The sequence below is a fragment of the Ylistrum balloti genome, unplaced genomic scaffold (assembly GCF_031769215.1).
Source record: "Ylistrum balloti isolate Yb309-2 unplaced genomic scaffold, AGI_CSIRO_Ybal_v1 Utg369858, whole genome shotgun sequence".
Lineage (NCBI taxonomy): Eukaryota > Metazoa > Mollusca > Bivalvia > Pectinida > Pectinidae > Ylistrum > Ylistrum balloti.
The window spans coordinates 572,824-591,259 of NW_026782007.1; the positions used below are offsets into that span (position 1 = coordinate 572,824).

The window sequence follows — 18,436 nt, forward strand, 5'->3', positions numbered from 1 at the left end:
GTTGTCCAAATATACTGCTCCAGGTTGGTTCATTTGATCCCAGGACAATATACTTGAATCTTGATCTACTAGTCTACCCCTCTGTGTCCGTCCAAAGGTGATAGGAAATTGTCTGATGCCACACTTCTAGAGAAGCAAAGATTAATCTGTAGCTTACTGGCTAATCTAACGATTGGATTTGAGCATAAACTTAAATGGTTGTTTTTAAAGTGTTATGTTCGTAAGGATGGGATGTAATCAAAATATCAATTTCATAAAGAAAACCATGGTCTATTTCCTGACCTTCCAGAAAAAGTTTTCATTTTTGATTCAAGGTTTTATTGTAATCAAAACGAATACACCATTGTCTTGAAATTAACAACATATTAAAACCAATGATATTGTTAACATTCTTCTTCACTTTAAAGTAGTACAATTGAAATTTCAATAACAATTCTTCCCTTTTTCTTTTCTGAGATATTAAAATGTGACTTTCTGACTATTGTGCTTTTAGTGGGAGATAGACAAAGACATGTTGAACAACTGTTTCATCTGCAGCCGTGAGAGCTATGACTTTGAGAGACAGGGTGGTGTAAGTATATCATTCAGACATATTCAATTGAAGGTTTAGTTCAATGTAAAATTAGAAATTCATATCTTGAAACAGAAAATATTATATTGGATCTGTATTATAAGATCAACAATATAAAAACTTGATTTGGCTAATACTGAATGTTGTGTACTTAGCTGAATCATGCAGTACTTTTTGTAAGAACTTTCAAAAAGTTGCTTAGAAATGTTGGGGTTTTATTTTCTTAAGAAAAAAAATATTATGCGCAAACAATTTTTTTTCTTTCGTCTTTTTGTTTATCTGGAATATTGTGTTTTGACTTTAAAATGTGATTAACAGGGATTTGAGAAACATGTGAAGGAGGAACACAACCAATGGGCTTATCTGTTCTTCTTCATACACCTGGACGAGACACGCCCAAATGACTACTCCGCTCTGGAACTCTATGTCTTTAAAATGGTAAGTTGTCGCATCCAAAGCTACTGGCAAAAAGTGACTGATAAATGTTGTAGCACACCACATACCTCTGATATCCTAAATTTGATTTGAAAAAGGTGGTTGTTTGTAAGAAAACATTATATATCAAATCATTTATTTGTTTCTCATATATCAGTTTATTATATTTACCTATGTTTGGTGAGGCAGATTGTACCGTGTGTGATACACAGTTCTTGCCAGTACAATGCGTGTAGTTTTTAATTATATTGACAATGTATATAGGTAAATTCATACTCAATTTGAATGTATCTTTAACTTATATTGCTAACTTATAATATCATATTTCTTCCTTTGGTCTAAATCTATTTTCAATGCTAGTGCAAGAGTAAAAATTCTTTCAAAAATTTCTCTTTATGGAAAGTATCTTTTTTTAGCCCACCATCTAATAGATGGTGGGTTATTCAAATCGCCCTGCGTCCGTCGTCCGTCCGTCCGTCCGTAAACAATTCTTGTTACCGCTATTTCTGGAAAAGTACTGGATGGATCTTTCTAAAATTTCATATGCAGGTTCCCCTTGGTCCCGAGTTGTGCATTGTACCTTTTTTGGACTGATTCGCATTCAAGATGGCCGACAGGTGGCCATCTTGGATTTTGGAAGTAAAAGTTTGTTACCTCTATTTCTGGAAAAGTACTGGATGGATCTTTCTCAAATTTCATATGCAGTTTCCCCTTGGTCCCTAGTTGTGCATTGTACCTTTTTTGAACTGATTCGAATTCAAGATGGCCGACAGGTGGCCATCTTGGATTTTGGAAGTAAAAGTTTGTTACTGCTATTTCTTGGAAAGTACTGGATGGATCTTTCTCAAATTTCATATGCAGTTTCCCCTTGGTCCCTAGTTGTGCATTGTACCTTTTTTGGACTGATTCGAATTCAAGATGGCCTACAGGTGGCCATCTTGGATTTTGAATGTAAAAGTTTGTTACTGCTATTTCTTGGAAAATACTGGATGGATCTTTCTCAAATTTCATATGCAGGTTCCCTTTGGTTCCAAGTTGTGGATTATACCTTTTTGGACTGATCCGAAATCAAGATGGCTGACAGGCAGCCATCTTGGATTTTGAGAGTAAAATCTTGTTACTGCTATATCTGAGGAAGTCCTGGATGGATCCTTCTGATATTTCATAGATATTGGTTTCCCTTGGTCCCTAGTTGTGCATTGTACCTTTTTTGGACTGATTTGAAATCAAAGTGGCCCACAGGCAGCCATCTTGGATGTCGACAGTAATACAGCACAAGCATATTGTCCATTATCCACCTGTAACTGACTGCTTTCTAATAATACTTTGGGATTTTTTTCAAATGATATTTGCTAATAGGTGCTTAATAAAAATATCTTGTGCCATCATTGAGTACATTCAATGAAGACCAGTTCATGGACATTTACAACACCTGTAACAAACAAAAAAAAATAAACAAATCTTCAAGAACTGAAAACAGATCCTCAAATGGTGGGCGCCAAGATCCCTCTGGGATCTCTTGTTTTGGTTAACAATACCATTCTAATACTTGTGTTTCTAATTTGCTCATACAGTTACAGACAGCTAAGTTTGACTTTTTCCCACTGAACCGTGCTCTCAGTCTCCAGAACGAGGAGGACACAAACGAGAGAAAGCTGGAGCAACTGCGCATCTCCGTCGAATACATGGTCAACAAGATGAAGGAGGAGGTAAGTATATATATATATATAGATCACATCATCAGATGAACTTGTTAAGTTCAACTGTAAATGGACTATATTTTTTTCTGAAATAATTACATATTTATATATACATATATTCTATTCTGTCACATTTCAGTTGAAAGTATTAACTTGAGACAAAATTTTTAACAATAGATCAGTCAATTATTGCTCTCACCAGCTTGTCTTCAGAATCCAAAAATTCCAAATTTTTTTGTAAAAAACTTCTACTACAAAATCATTGTTGGTACACCTCTTTAAAATGTCTGAAAATCAATATTTACTTTGATGAAGTGAATATTTTGTGATCTTCCTGTTTAGAAGAAATTTGAAGACATCCATATTCACAACAACTGTAAATCAGTTACCTATCTTAAGCTCATTTATGTATCAGTAAATCTGTAGAGACGCATTTTGTTGCCTAAAAAGATGAATTATAGGGATAACTTGTCAGAATGTGCTATTATCCAAACTAGGGTTTGATGTCCTATTATCCAAAACAAGGTTTCCTCATGATAGGTCAAGTTTCCTTAAACCCTGAATTTTCTTTATTTTTCTTTGCTCATGTAACCTGTACTTTCTAATTCCCAGGAGGCAGCACGAGAGCGAGAGAAGGAAAAACGGAGACAGTTGGCATGGGAACAGCAACACAGGAAGTAGATGGCAGTGTAACTTATGGACATAACACTGTGAAGAATGTATCTAATTTGTTTTGTATGCCAATTAAAGCATGACCATCACCATCTTGTGGACTTTCGACAATCCTTGAGAAGTGTTTGTGATATTTTCTGTAACTGGTTGTGTACATGTGATATTTTCTTAGTATAATAATTCAGTGCTTTCCTCAATCACTTGAATTCTCATTGTAAGACACATCCGTCTATAGATTGTTTCTAGGCCTTCAGATGAAACTTACAAGGTCACTAAATTCAATACTTTCAAAGGAAGACACATTATATTGCTAATTTGTGCCAAATGAGTTCACACATGTATTTTGTTTCAATGTTTGATTACCATATGGTGTAATTTTACTTGATAAAACGGACCGTGACTTAACAGAACTTCAATAGTTTTGTTTGTCAGGTATATCCAGTGTACTTTATAATGATCCTTGTTATTTAGATTTTGTGTTAGAATGTTGAAAAATATCAATTAGAAATTGAAAATAGTTACTGAAATAGAACCATATAGAATCAGTGCTCCCTTTTTTCTAGATGCTCATTAAAGTATTGTGAATTTATAGACCACTGTAAGCTTTGACTGATTAAACGATGATTTCAAAGATGTTTCTTCCTCTGTAAAGTATATTTTATTTGTGATATATAATGTATTTATTACTACATAATTTATTTATGAATTCATATTTAAGATTAAGGACCTTGTGAAAAGATATTCTCATTATGATTACAAGTTACTTACAATTATAGTACCATCATACAGAAATGACGGACTGATAATGAACACAATTTTGGAAGATAATACAAGTATGAACAAATGATAGTTGTTTTTGTAAAACTGTATCACCACTTTAAATACTAAAAATTAAAGTTTCATTTGACAACAGACTGAAACGCATTTAAATTTTTAGTTTAATTGTTAACATAATACTCTGTCTTTACTTTATAATGTAGGACAGTTTGCCAAGTTTTGGAAAACTAGTGCTTTTTTATTTTAACATTTCATTTTATGAAGGTACATCTATGACTGTAATTATATATTCATATATATTTTTGTATTTTATGTCCCAAGTATAATAGCTGTTGTTATGTATCTATATTAATATATAACTTATTTCAGTTTTATCATGTGAATATAAATGAGTTTAAAATGTCTCAATTATGATCATATATTGTGCAATTATTTTTTCAAGAATGCTTGATGAATGTGACTATGAAGCTTTAATTTATGAAAGACTGTATTCCTAGATTCGTATCTTGATACTGTTTCATCAAGTTATAAAAGCATTCAAGATTTATTAAATATATATATGTTTATTAAGATGAACAAACTAAAACAAATTTCTGAAGGTTCACAGTAATCTTTTGATTGAATTGGCAGTGTGTATTCTTGAGACTTGAGTAAGGAAACACTGGGCCGTTTTCATTTACCAGGTTGTGAAGTTACACTAGGGTGATTTTTTGTAGGAAATAAGGACAGATCTATATAATCTTATTTTACTTTCTGAGGCATGTATCAGTATCTGTAGATCTGTCCTGATTTACATCTGAAATGTTACATTCAAAATATTGATGAAACTTTTTTCTGCATAAATTATCTAATGCGACCTTATCTGTGACTGTTGTCCAAATTCATAATAAATTTAAACTTTTTTTTTTATTTTATACAAATTGTACTATTTTAATACAGTTCTGAGTCCTTAATGCAAAAATGATGTTACGCTTTCTCAAAACTTGTATCATTTACATTTCAAACTTTCTTAAATTGAAATTGTATAACATCCCCATCAAACTTTGATTTTTAATATGGACTACTGGGTATTTAAATGTTTTTATCAAATAACAAACCTATAGTATATTTCTTGTTGCTCTTTTTAGTATTTATTGAAATTTCTAGTCTATTTGCTTTATAGTTATTGCATGTTTATATATCAATTCAACTTCTGATCTTTGTACATGTGACTTACAGAAAGATGTTCTGTACCAAGAATCATTTATTTTATTATAATAAATAAGATCATTATTAAAATACCCATGACATCAGTGACATTTGATGTCATTTACATATTTCTACTTTATACAAAAAGAATTGCATATTGTAAATTTGTTTTATGTACTGCTGTCTTGACAAATTGAAAATCCTTTTCAGGAATTTTGAACTTGCAGCTTTACAGGTAGCTATTTTTGTTCCTGTCAAGTTATATCAGTATTAATAGACAATCTCCACATTGCTGCTAACAACATTTGTTATAAATGGTATAATTCTGTAATTAGTTACTAAGATATGAAAGTTGAAAGAATGAATTATTCAGTAATTTTCTCCAGGTCTCTGTTACAATCAAGATGGAACATCAGATCAGGATGATACGAGTTCTATTCCTAGCTCAATGATAGCTTTTTATAAGGTTAAGAAATGCCAGCTCATTGTTTCAATAAATCAGGGTAAATGACAAGACATAATTTCAATAGCCTTTGTATACAGTTGTTTCTTATCAAAGACAGGAAGCACTTCTATTTAATCGCATGGTTAAAATCATTATGTAATTGTAGAATACGTTTTTGTATCGTTTTTATCAGTACATTGTTGTATCTCTATGTTTGTTAAGTCTAATTGTCAAGGGCTCTTCTTTTTTCAAATAAAATCTACCATGACTCCTATGATTTGTTTATTTTACATTTTTACTCATCTGATCCTAAAGACAGGTTCCTGTCGGCTCATCTGGCCATAGCACAGAATCCAGTCCCAGTTTGTTGATTAAAAAAAAATCACAAGTGAGAATCAAACGCTGATTTTGTTCAAATTTGGTGTAGAGCATATTTATGTGAAGGAGCCTTGATTGGAAATAGAAAGTTGGATCTTGGCACCCTGTGACCAGAGGGGCAGGTCCAATGATTTAGATACTTCTAATTCTGAAAAAATCTTCTTCACAATGATAAGAGGACTTTCATTCAAACTTGGTCTGAGGTACCCTAGGTGAAGGTGACAGTCTTACATAACCGATGGGGCTAGGCTCCCCCCTCAGAACCCAGGAAGAGAGGGTTTGTCACAATAAGGAAAATAAAGGGACATTTTTAAAATCCTACAGTTGGGATGGAGGCGTTTTGATCTGATGTGACCAGAAGCAGACACGTACACCTCTATTGAGATATCTGTCAAATGATCCTTAGGGAAAGAGGAGCTAGACTTTTTGTATAAATGGTAGGTTGGGGCCTGTTATACAAAAGGGCTATTTGTAACTATAGCAGAACTTATTTTTCCAGCATCTGGCTGCAGTAGATTAATAACATTAGTGAAGACGTTTGACTTTTTAGGTAAGTCTGCACACAAAATACAATAATGAAGAGAAGAATAAAGGGGAATGGTAAATCATGTAAATGGGGACAAAAGTCTTACGCAATGACCTAAGGCCCTTGAGAAATTTAGAGAAAAAATTGAATGGATAATAAAGCACAACTTTTTTAACTGAAATATTTTGTATTGAATATCCAAAGCAGTATAAAAAGTAAGACAATAAATGGGTGCCTTACCTAATCCACCAATCTACTATGACTGTTAAAATTAGTTTTTTGATTTCTGACTATCACCAAGGCACAATACAAACAAATGTGCCATGACTATCCCAACTTGATAGAGGAAGGACTTTTACAATGCTCATGATTGGTAGCACTTAATTATTAGCAGGTCGCTACTCACTTCTGAGTTCATAAATTGACAGTTTTAGGTTTCAATAACGGCAGGAAATACAATTGGTAATGGAAACTGTCAAATCCACCCTAAAAACTTTTGAGAAATAGACTGCGAGAAGCAAGTTTATGTCTGTTTCGCCAATATGCCACTAACAACATCAAGCATGTTGTATGCGATGGTTGACAGCACATGTGCCCAGATGTTTCCCTATGCTTTTCATAGACAAAACTTGATTCATGTTATTTCGGTCAGATGACTGCCAACATGTGTACTGGTGTTGAGAAGAGCGAGACAGCTTTATGGGTGGTTCGATTATGGCTACACCTAAAGATAATTCCTCATTTATTAAAAATGTCTGACTATTTGAAGATGGATTGTCCAATATTTAAACTTAACTACTGCTGTTCATTCATAGGCATATTGCTCCTTAATATTATTTCATTAAATCGTCAAGTTCTTGTTGGGTTTCTTTTACCTCCCAGTGTATATATTCTATGATTTAGATACGAGATTAAGATGGGATGTAGGGCACAGCATGAAATTACACTTTCATTTCTGACATTTGATGTCACATTCACAACCCCTCTCCAAAGTGTATAATTTTGGTGTGATGTTTATATCAGTAAACATAGAATCAAAAGTTGGCTCGTACCATTGGTGATCGATTTACCATTTTGTTGGTAGAGATGCGATCTCAAGGTCATGTTTGGTGAAGACTGACACTCAGTACATTACTCAACCACAGCAGTTAAACAAAAAATGCATATGTTACAAAAGGATAAGTGTTTTACATGTCAAAGTCGGAAAAAATTAGTAAGATGGTAAAATAAATTAAAACAAATGTTGTCCGCTTTGATTTAATTTCTTATTCTACATGCTTCCAAGTACATGTAGAAAATTATGGATATATAGATCTATCCACAGGACGTGTATATGTAACACCACAAGTTCTAGAGTTGCTTGGGTGTGGAGCTGCACCGTGTCACTACAAGCATGCGTATTGATATGTGCTGATAATTCTACAATAAGATATGACATTTACAAAGTGTACTTGTTTGAATTCATCTGGGTTACTTATTAATATATTTTTTCGTTCCCCAAAAATGAAAAAATTAAAAAACAATTTAAACTATGTCATATTGCCAAATGTATATAAATTCCTGTGGATTATGACAGTTGTTTTCACCACTGATCAAAATTATACTTTTTATTTTCTGTTTCGAACATCACCAATAATTCCTTTGTATCGACATGATTTATATGAAACTTTTGACTTCTTGCAATAAATGATAATAAATATACAAGAGGCACAATGGGCTTAACGGTCATCCGAGTCACAATGCTTCTTGTAACATGCAATTGAAACGTTTTTGTTGAAAAAATATTATCTCTACTTTATAACTGTATTGTACAACATAATGCGAACATAAATTGTGTATACATAAACTACTGTCCTATGCTAAGGTTTCCAACCAAGTTTGAATCAAAAGAAATTACACTAAAGATATGAATTTTTCTATATGAACTCTTCCAGCCGGGAACAGTAGAACATCTTTCAAATTTCTGTCAATTTGTTCCTGTTTTTGGACCAGCCCATCAGTCCCTGGAGGTCAGTCAAGGTCAATATGTGCATCTCATCAAACTGGCAGCTAATATTAATTAAAAAATCCGAACTAGTTTGAACTATTTCTGAAGGAAATTAAACAAATCATGATCAAATATGTAAGTTTTCCTCTGAAAAATAAAGCAAATTTTTCCCCCTTCCCAAGGGGAAATGAGATCATGGAGTCATGTTATTTACAATTCGTATAAAGAACCACAAGGCACTTCAATTCATAAAGACTATTTGGTTTTACATTTATAGAGATTGAGAAGATTTTTGAAATGTCCTGTATATACTAGAGTAATCTTTACTCCCTCCCGGAGAACATGCGAGACCATAAGGTCATGAAATGTGCAGCTCTGGTGAATCGTCTTAAGGCATTTCCATCCATGAAAAGTACCCGAAATCAAATTTACCCTTTTTGGTCCCGCCACTCGGAGGCCATGGGTCTTTGAGATTATATCATTTACAATTTTGGCGCGCCTTAAGCTGTGGAAGGTTTTCGTAAAAACCGGTTCGGGAGTTTCTCTTAGAAGTCAAAAATGTTTAAAGTTTACTGCGTACAACGAACGACGCCGGACAAACGGGAATCGCGAAGTCACAAATGACCTGAAATACCATCGTACATGTCAAGAGTTGTAGGGGAGATAACTTGCATTGAGCTGCAAGGAACTCTTTAATTGTCAGTAAAAGAGGTAGGGAAAGGTAACTATTTCCTGTTGTTGGTGGGAGGACCTTTTAGCAAAGTGAAAGTGGCTAAAAAGACTTTTCAGCATGCAGAATATGATCAATGCGGTGAAGGGCACAGCCCTTGGCATGGCTGAGTATCTTACTCCGGTGCTGAAGGTAAGGGAGGTTGAAATATGTAACTAAGTGCAAAGAAATGAATCGCATGATCTCAGGGCTGGATGGAAAATACACTGAAATCGTGAAGTTAAATGGTCACAGGGGCTTGTTACCACTTAGATGAGGAAAAGATAATATTTTGTTATAACTGAACTTCAACCATTTTTGTGTTCTATTGCACTTGTTACGAACAGACGAGGGGATGGGGTGTGTGATGAGTCATGCTGTGTGAACAAGGAACACACATTCCTGTCGAATGCCCAGAATATTTCTATATAGTTTTACTATATATATCATTTGGAACTGCCAGTTTCATGGGTAGGGGAGCTGGACTGGGTCGGTATCCGGAAGATAAATTCGCAGAGACTCCATCTAGATTTTGGAGGGTGCCAGGCTCAAGGACAAGCTTTGTTGTGCATTTTCCCACTCCTCTTACACATAGCTTCACTCAAGTTGTTCATAAATCATTGTAAAGGAAATTTCATAAACATTCAAATATTCATGTAATTGAAGTCAAACAATTGCATGTTTCATGTCAAATTAAGACCCTTTGGCACTTTCCATTGAAAAATGTAAAAAATAAAACCAGATGCTTTATACGGAAAGACTAAGCTTTATACCAGAAGTTAGGTAAATAGAAAAATTGATGTGCTCTTTTCTTGATTAGTTAATTTTTGTAATTTTTTTTTCAATAATATATTGACAACATCATTTTGCACTATTAACATACTTGATGGTATGTTCAATATTTATTTTGTGTTGGCCAAGATAATTTTTTATCCGCTCGACTGGTTGGAAGTTCTCATCTGTGCTGCGATGACTGTTTCAACGACCACTAATTTTTTCAAACACATGATACAGTTTGTTGGTATTATTTGTGCTTTTTTAAACCACACTAAATATCCAAAAACAATATGATGAAGTCCTTGCTATAATTAACACCATATGTAATATGTGGCATGTGAGTTCCTTGCTGATAAACATCCATGTGCTATTTAATAGACACAATGTTTATGTATATATAAGATATGAAAATGCATATTTTAAACTAGTGAATTTTTAAATCAAATGAAGCAACATGTTTAAGTATTTGACAAAAGAGTCACAAAATGACAGCTTTGATATATCTGATTTTTCTGACTCAGATATTTTAGTCCAGGACTTTTTCTGTGGGACTCTCTCAAATTTTGAGACCCCATGATATCTCTTAGTATTGTGCCTCATAAAAAAGTTGGAATTGGTGTTCTGGATTTGCCTTAAAAATCCTATGGAAAATACTGTGTATATTGTTAAACCCAAGTTATTTGATACTGACAATTCTGTTGAAACTATGTTTTGTTTTTCAATTTACAGGAATCAAAGTTTAAAGAAACAGGAGTTATTACACCTGAAGAGGTAGGATTATTATGTAATCTTACAAAAATTATAGAACATCAGGGAACTGGTAATAGTAGTTCATGTAATCCTTTACATGTATAAGCAACAATTAATAAACACACTGCACAATCAATGAATCCATCTTCATATTTATCATATGAAAAATAATAAACAACATTGACATAGGGAAGGCAGGGAAGGGAAAGATAAAATAGATGTAGACCAGCAAATCAATATAGTTATGTCCTAATATAAAAAACAAAACAAAACAGAAATTGTAAAAATTAAGATCAGATACACAACATTGATTACCCATAAAATTAAATTGATGAAGTATTTGCATATCAATAGTCTTAGATTTATTCATTCCTATGAAGATCTAAAACATTGATTTTGATTGTTTGCATTAAATTATACAGTACTTGATAAGTATATTTATTTACAATGTTATCCCACTTGCTCTCCAGTCTTTCTTTGTATGAAAAATTAATTATCATGACCTCATAGATTAATTGTAATGTATAACACCTATATTCATTATAATGTCTATTTCAGTTTCTGGCTGCTGGTGAGCATATTGTCCACCACTGTCCAACATGGCAGTGGTCAGCTGGTGATGAATCAAAAACAAAACCCTACCTACCTAAGGACAAACAGTTCCTTATCACACGGAATGGTGAGTTGCTTCCCTTTAGTAATAATGATATTAATACAAGACTACAGAGATGAAGTCTCAAGTGACCTATTGCGATCGCCTTTTGTCCAGCATCATTCGTCATAAACAATTGACATTTTTGGCTTCTTCTTTATAACTGAAAGGCCCAGAATATTGATACTGGGCATGTAGCATGTTGGGATAAAGGGCTACCAAGTTTGTTAAAATGATTGACCTTGGCTGACTTTCAGGGTCACATGGTTCAAATGTGTTTAAACCTTAAAACAACTTCTTTTCAATAACCAAATTGAACCAGTAGCATGCTGGGATGAAGGGCTATCATGTTTATCTAAATGAATGGCCTTAACCTTCATTCAATGTTACAGGTTTCAAATATTCTAAACTACAACAACAGAGAGTGTTATCAGTTCTGTTTAATTGAAAATTTGCCCTGCAAACACAGAAACAAGAAAAACTTTGTAAGTATGCTTATATCAGTTCTGTTCTGTCTGCTCCAATGCTTGGACTGATCAACAGGTTCTAAAACTGTCTGAAGACCTGAAGACCTCTGTTGACTGTTAATGTCCATGGGCCTCTTGTTCTATTGACAGAATCCATCTTATTATGACCAATGTCATGTGTTGTTTTTTTATGCGTCTAGCAATGAATTGTTGGATAATCACAATCAACTGTGCTAGCACTTACAATAAGTATAACATCATTGACTATCCATCAATGTATGCAAAGATGCCTTCAATATATAAAACCAGGACTGAAAAGTGGTTGCTGAAATTTAACTAAAAAAGCACTGCAATTTGATGATATAAATTTATGTAAGAGTTTACAAAAATTCAGTTATGTCTGACCTCAAAATTCCAAGGCACTTATGATGCTGTCATGTTCCGTAAAAATGTTTTGAAAAGAACGTTTTTCTTTCCTCAGTCCCATGCTACAAGCGAGTCAAACAAGTAGACAATCATCAGGAGGACCAAGAAAAGGTTATAGAAGAGGATGAAGATGGGGGCTGGGTAGATACCCACCATTTTCCTGGTAGTGGTAGGTATCAAGGGTTCTGTACACACCCACCATTTTTCTGGTAGTGGTAGGTATAATGGGCTCAGTAAATACCTGCCATATTCCAAGTAGTTGTAGGTAACCCACAAATTGCTCAACAAACAAAAAGAAAAGGAACTATTGATTTCAGTATAAAAAATGATAAAGTCTTTGTGATATTTTTATGCAAAAGATGACTTATACCCAAATGAGATCAATTTATACTGAGGAGCTGATATTTCATCAGATTTACTGCATGTATTGTGATACGGCATCTATCGTTATTGGAGGTACATCTGTACAATACTCATGTAATGTGTTTAAGATGTAATTATGACTTTGTAACTTACGATTCCAAAATTATTTAACAGCTTCTTGTGTTCCAACTTAGACCCAGAAACTTCACAGACATAACCTAATATATCCAGATTCAAGCGTCAATTGGTTTATCTTGTTGTTTGAAACAGATTTTGTGTAGAAAAGTTGTGTTCATTCTGCTACGCTTTCAGTTATTATCAATATTAGGATTCCCGATAATTACATTTCTTGTTTTCTTTGGCAATAATTGATGATATACCCAACTTAACCTGAAGGCATTGTACCATTTATACAAACTGTATCTTTTTCCAGATGCAAACACTACTTCAATACAAGAGGCTGTCTCAGAAATGACCTTAGACAGTAAGGTATGTGATGCCTGTTGATAACAAGAGACCATGTTGCTATTTTGTCTTTTTGAACGATTTTTGGTGCTCCTCACCATTTCCTTGTTGAGGCTGTAGCAACACTTATGTTCATTCCACCCTGATTCACTGCCGTCTCTTCATTTATCTTATTTCTTTAGGGATTGTGATAAAACTTTATACAATGGTCAACTGACAATATCCCTAACGAGGCCATGTTTCAATGTTTTAGGAATTTGTCAGAAGTGATTACTGCAAACAAATTTATTTTAGGGGTACGTTTATTTTAGCTTTTTTGCAAGAAAGATATTGCATTTGATATGACAACAGTATTTGGCACTTTCTGTGTATCATTACCATAGAAATAAAATGTGAATACACAAATGTATCATGTTGTAAATTTGTCGAAAATTGAAATTGCACCAAATTAGGTATGTTTACTGTTTAATATACAAGGAGAGTGAAGGCATTCATATCTCACAAACATTTTCATTCATCTTATGTGATGATGATAAATATGGGTATATACGGTGTAGGATTACCAAGGTAAAAGAAAGCTGTGATTTCCTTTTTTGAAGATACCCAGTGGGATTGCTTTCATGTAATTTCTCTCCCAGTTCAATATTTTGTGTATCTATTATTTATCAACATGAGGAATTTAATGATAATGAATTTTGTTCCTTAACGTTTCCTCCAGGAGAGTAAAGGCTCTTCTAGTTCTCAATCCAAGGAAGATGATGACGATGATGATGACGATGATGATGAGGAAGCAATGGACATGGAGGCATTTGAGGAGAGTGGCATGCTAGAGGAGAAAGATGATGTATGTTATATGAAGCATGAGAAACATTTAAGATATTGCTGTGTTATTTTGTTGGTGTATTTAGAGATTTCACAGGAAAAAACTAAATATGACAGAAAAGTTTTTTAAATGATGGCTGATAGTTTAAAAAAATGAAAATATAGCAATACCGTATTTTGTAATGATTGACAGATGATAAATATATAGCAAATTGTTGGAAAAATTGTTAAAAAGTTAATTAATTGGATTATTTCTAAGTTGACAGAACAAAACTGTTTCTATCCTCAAAAATGCATAAAACAATTATAGTGTTTAGTGTAGAGGTAATTTGAACTTGCAGACTTGAAAGTCTGTTATCATTGTTTATAAGATTTTGTTTCAATGTATTTAGTAAAAACATACAAATATAATGAATGAAAGCTTATGTATAGTTATTTTAAAATTTGCTGTCATTAATTTCAATATATACAGTCCAACTTTGTTATTTAGAGGTCAATGTGACGGTTGGAAAACTTTGAGTTAGCTGAGTATTTGATTAAAATGAAATCATCTATTTGGTGAAAAATTTGGCTGGGACAGACAAAATACTTTGAATTAAACAGGGTCTTGGAGTTGTACAAGATTTTGAGATAACAAGGTTCAACTGTATATAGATAAATACACATCTCACACTAAAATCAGTTAACTTACATGTCTTCACTTATCTGTTCTGTACATAGAGCTGATTCCCATCGTTAAAACTTTTTGGACATCAGATATTTAAAAACATTGACACAATATTGGTAGTTCATGAGCACTTCACCTGACTTTAAGTTAGTGGTAATGTGGTGTTTCATGTGACTTATTGCAATTTACTTCTGCTTCTTACCAACTTCATTAGGGTTTCCACATTTTTCAGGTGATACAGGATAATTCTTGTAAGGAGAACGTCCTTGGTTTGAACCAAAGTGGAGGCACTAGAAAGTTAATAATAAACCTCTCTTACAGCACAGCCAATGTGAAGATGCTTGGAAATACATAGCACTGTCTTACAAGTATTACTGCTCTTGTTAGCATTGTTGTTAGCCCTGCAAAAAGGACCAGATTTTAGGTAGAAGAGAACTATGTCACCCTGGTTATATCTGGTTGCTTCCTACCAGCTTGATAATGGAGAGTTTCTTTTTAGCTAGTGTAGTTTATCAAAAGTCAGATAATCAGTTGCTGACTGCAGTTTTATAGATGTGTGATAAATGTGTGAATTAAATTTATATACACATGTACATACTTAAATGTTCCTTGCTATTAAGAGAAGCTTGTCGAAAAAAATGATGTCTGAAGTACGTATGATGTTTGATGGAGACAGTTCACAAGAAAAAGATATTAAAGAATGGAATGAATATAATTCCAGGCAACACTAGATCCTAAAGTGTATGAGAGACAGGAATCAGATGGGGCAATGGGAGGAGAAAGTGGCATCCTGCAGACTCGTACTTATGATCTCAACATTACCTATGACAAGTATTACCAGACACCTAGACTTTGGTTGTATGGATATGATGAGGTACATTTTTCTCTGTTTAGAAAAATCTAAACTGTCATGTATATCCTCAACTTCTCAGATATATATTTAGAAAATAAGTAACTTTGATACAAATGAGACAAAATTGGAAAAAATAAACACAAACAGGCAGATGATGTCTCTTTTAATGTTGGTTTTTTATGCAAGTTTTAACACATGAAAATGTTACATATACTTGTATACATATGTATTTCAAGCATTATTTATCAAAATCTGAATTTTACTTTGAGATCTTGAATCTTGATCTTGTAAAAAGTATTGGAGTTTTCTAATACTTTGATTCTATAGGTTTTGCTATGTATATGTAGACATGACATGCCTTGATTTGTTTTTAGACACATCTGTAATTTTTTGTAACAGAATAGGAAACCTCTGACTGTGAATCAGATGTATGAAGACTTCAGTCAGGATCATGCTAAAAAGACAGTAACAATGGAGAGTCACCCTCACTTACCTGGTCCACCAATGGCTTCTGTACACCCCTGTCGGTAAGGAAATGAAAAATGCATTAACATTATGTGTCTTTCGGAATCGTCAGAATCATCTGCTGTCATTTTGTATCATCTTACATTTTACAAGTGATAGCTGGGGTTGTATGACTTTCTGACTCATTAGAGTCTGAAAATGCCACTTGATACATGCGCTACAAAGTGATTGCAGAGATTGTCTGAAATTTGGCTTCTTTAAGTCTGAAACTATCATTTGATGTCACTCTTTGGTTTACATAGATTTACAGTGCTGCAATTAGTTGGTAGACCATCAGATTTCACTACCTCTAGTGAAGGTGTGAGGTGTATAATTATTGTCAGGAATAATTCGTGTCTATAAGGAAGCTGATATCACAGACCATCTTGTACCATTTCACTTGTGTTGATGGGCAAGATGTCAAATGCTCAGAATGGGATGTGATGGGCCTCTGCATGAAGTTCAGTCAGGTAGCCAACCGCTTATACAATGACCCCTCCACCTCTCTTATTATGTTGAGAATCCAGTGTAAGTTATACTATGTATTTTGATATTCCAGGCATGCTGATGTGATGAAGAAAATAATACAGATGGTTGCTGAAGGTGGTGGAGACCTAGGAGTACATGTGTATCCTTGTTGCTTATCATTTACAAACAAGAGCATAGCAACACTCATTTCTTATATCATAAGTATGTGTTATTGTTTAATGTACAGTCAAACCTGTCTTGAAGGTCATGTCTGTATTACAAATACTTGTCCATAAAAATCACCTTTATATAACAAATCCTGTCTATAAAGGTCACCTCTATACAACAAACACCTTTCTATAAAAAAACATCTATACAACAAATGCCTGTCTATAAAGGTCACATCTATATAACAACTACCTGTCTATAATGGTTACCTCAATATAACAAATACCTGTCTTTAGAGACCAATGTTTTTAGGTTTTAAGTATTCTAACCTACATAATATGAAGGCTACATATTGAAACAATACTTTTCTATTCTGTCTGGAATGGCCTAGTAGATAGATTTAACTTACCAATATGGAAATAAATAACAAAAGGAACAAATAGATATATTTTTACATCCCCTGACAACCCATAGATCTGACAATTTTTGTTTGTAGGAACATTCATTGTTTATGATATTGCACCTTAAACACAACAGCTAGAAACATGTATAGAATTTCATACATGACAAGCAGTGAAAATGTGTGTGTTCGATGGCTATATATACTATGTCTTATACTTAACAAAACATACTTACCAACACGAAGAAAATGGCATAATTGGCTAAAACCTTTAATCATTGTGACTTTAAATAAAGAAATTAAAAGTCTTTGATAATCATGTTTCCTTCCTTGAAACAACAAGGTGATGAAAGTATATATTTGCATAGACTTTAACCATTCATCACATTTATTCGGGCTCAGCATGTTGAAAAATAAATTCTATGGTCATTTTGTTTTGTACCAGGATGTACATTATATTGTTTTCCTTGACTTGTGTTTAGATATTTAATGATCTTTTTGAAGTTTGTCCAAGCTGTGATACCGACTATTGAATATGACTACACAAGACATTTTACTATGTGATAACCAGCAATAAGTTTCTTACAATATTTATCTAAACATTGGGATCAAAGGACCAATTGCTATGGCAGCCAAGTATCCTAGCAACCCGCTGTAGTAATGAGGTGATGCAGTTGCTATGGTGATGTGAATACCCATCATGCTTACCCTCACCGTGCAATAGACATAATTCTATGTATGGAGGTCATATCTGTGGAAAATTCAGTAAGATTTCACTTTGCATTTATTTGAAACTTTTAAGTTTAGAGGAAAAAATTGCAGAGAAGCATCTGGTTTTTCATACTTGGTGATACTTCCAGTATACCAGATGTTCCCTGTAGTCATGTACTAATGAACAAGTGATTGTTGATGAGGAACCAGTTGATAATGTGTTAAAATTGTTATACCTATCCTTAAATAAGACTTGTTATCATGTGATCTTGTGTTTTGTTTTATCTTTAAGTCAAACCCGAGACTTCAAAAGTACAATGTCTTTCGTTCCTGGTTTGGTGTGAACATTTTTCTGATACACAAACAAAAATAGCTTTCTCAGTGTTTCTCAGTTTTTTAAGTTAGACATAATAGATACAGATGATATAACATGTTTTGTGTTTTATTTAGTAATAGTGATGCTTTTCAAATTGAAATTGCTTAAAAGTTGGAAAGTTCAAGCATCGTCTGTCTGTACAATCCAAAAGGATATATATTCAATAAATAGATGTTTTC

The 18,436-nt window shown here is 33.5% G+C and overlaps 2 protein-coding genes across 2 annotated transcripts in view; both read left to right on the forward strand.

The window, feature by feature from the left end:
- Nucleotides 1-4,097, forward strand: part of LOC132545854 (inositol 1,4,5-trisphosphate receptor type 3-like) — a 143,107-nt gene extending 139,010 nt beyond the window's left edge. Inside the window, exons 72-75 of the mRNA XM_060209525.1 lie at nt 494-571; nt 890-1,009; nt 2,581-2,715; nt 3,319-4,097. Coding sequence (XP_060065508.1) covers nt 494-571; nt 890-1,009; nt 2,581-2,715; nt 3,319-3,387 — 402 coding nt within the window. The 3' untranslated portion in view covers nt 3,388-4,097. The remainder of the gene's footprint in view (nt 1-493; nt 572-889; nt 1,010-2,580; nt 2,716-3,318) is intronic.
- Nucleotides 4,098-9,420: 5,323 nt separating this feature from the next.
- Nucleotides 9,421-18,148, forward strand: LOC132545831 (ubiquitin-like-conjugating enzyme ATG3). Its single transcript, XM_060209499.1, has 10 exons — nt 9,421-9,541; nt 10,895-10,936; nt 11,474-11,594; nt 12,516-12,629; nt 13,257-13,312; nt 14,007-14,132; nt 15,499-15,651; nt 16,030-16,157; nt 16,694-16,762; nt 17,653-18,148. Exons 1-10 carry the CDS (start codon nt 9,470-9,472, stop codon nt 17,732-17,734), a joined length of 963 nt encoding a protein of 320 aa, XP_060065482.1. The 5' UTR covers nt 9,421-9,469; the 3' UTR covers nt 17,735-18,148.
- The last annotated feature ends 288 nt before the right edge of the window (nt 18,149-18,436 follow it).

What these genes read in the sequence shown, in the direction of transcription:
- LOC132545831 (XM_060209499.1), top strand. Translation starts at nt 9,470, where the DNA reads ATGCAGAATATGATCAATGCGGTGAAGGGCACAGCCCTTGGCATGGCT. An exon ending in ATCTTACTCCGGTGCTGAAG is followed by an intron (nt 9,542 to 10,894) that starts GTAAGGGAGGTT and finishes TTCAATTTACAG; the next exon opens with GAATCAAAGTTTAAAGAAAC. An exon ending in CCACCATTTTCCTGGTAGTG is followed by an intron (nt 12,630 to 13,256) that starts GTAGGTATCAAG and finishes ATCTTTTTCCAG; the next exon opens with ATGCAAACACTACTTCAATA.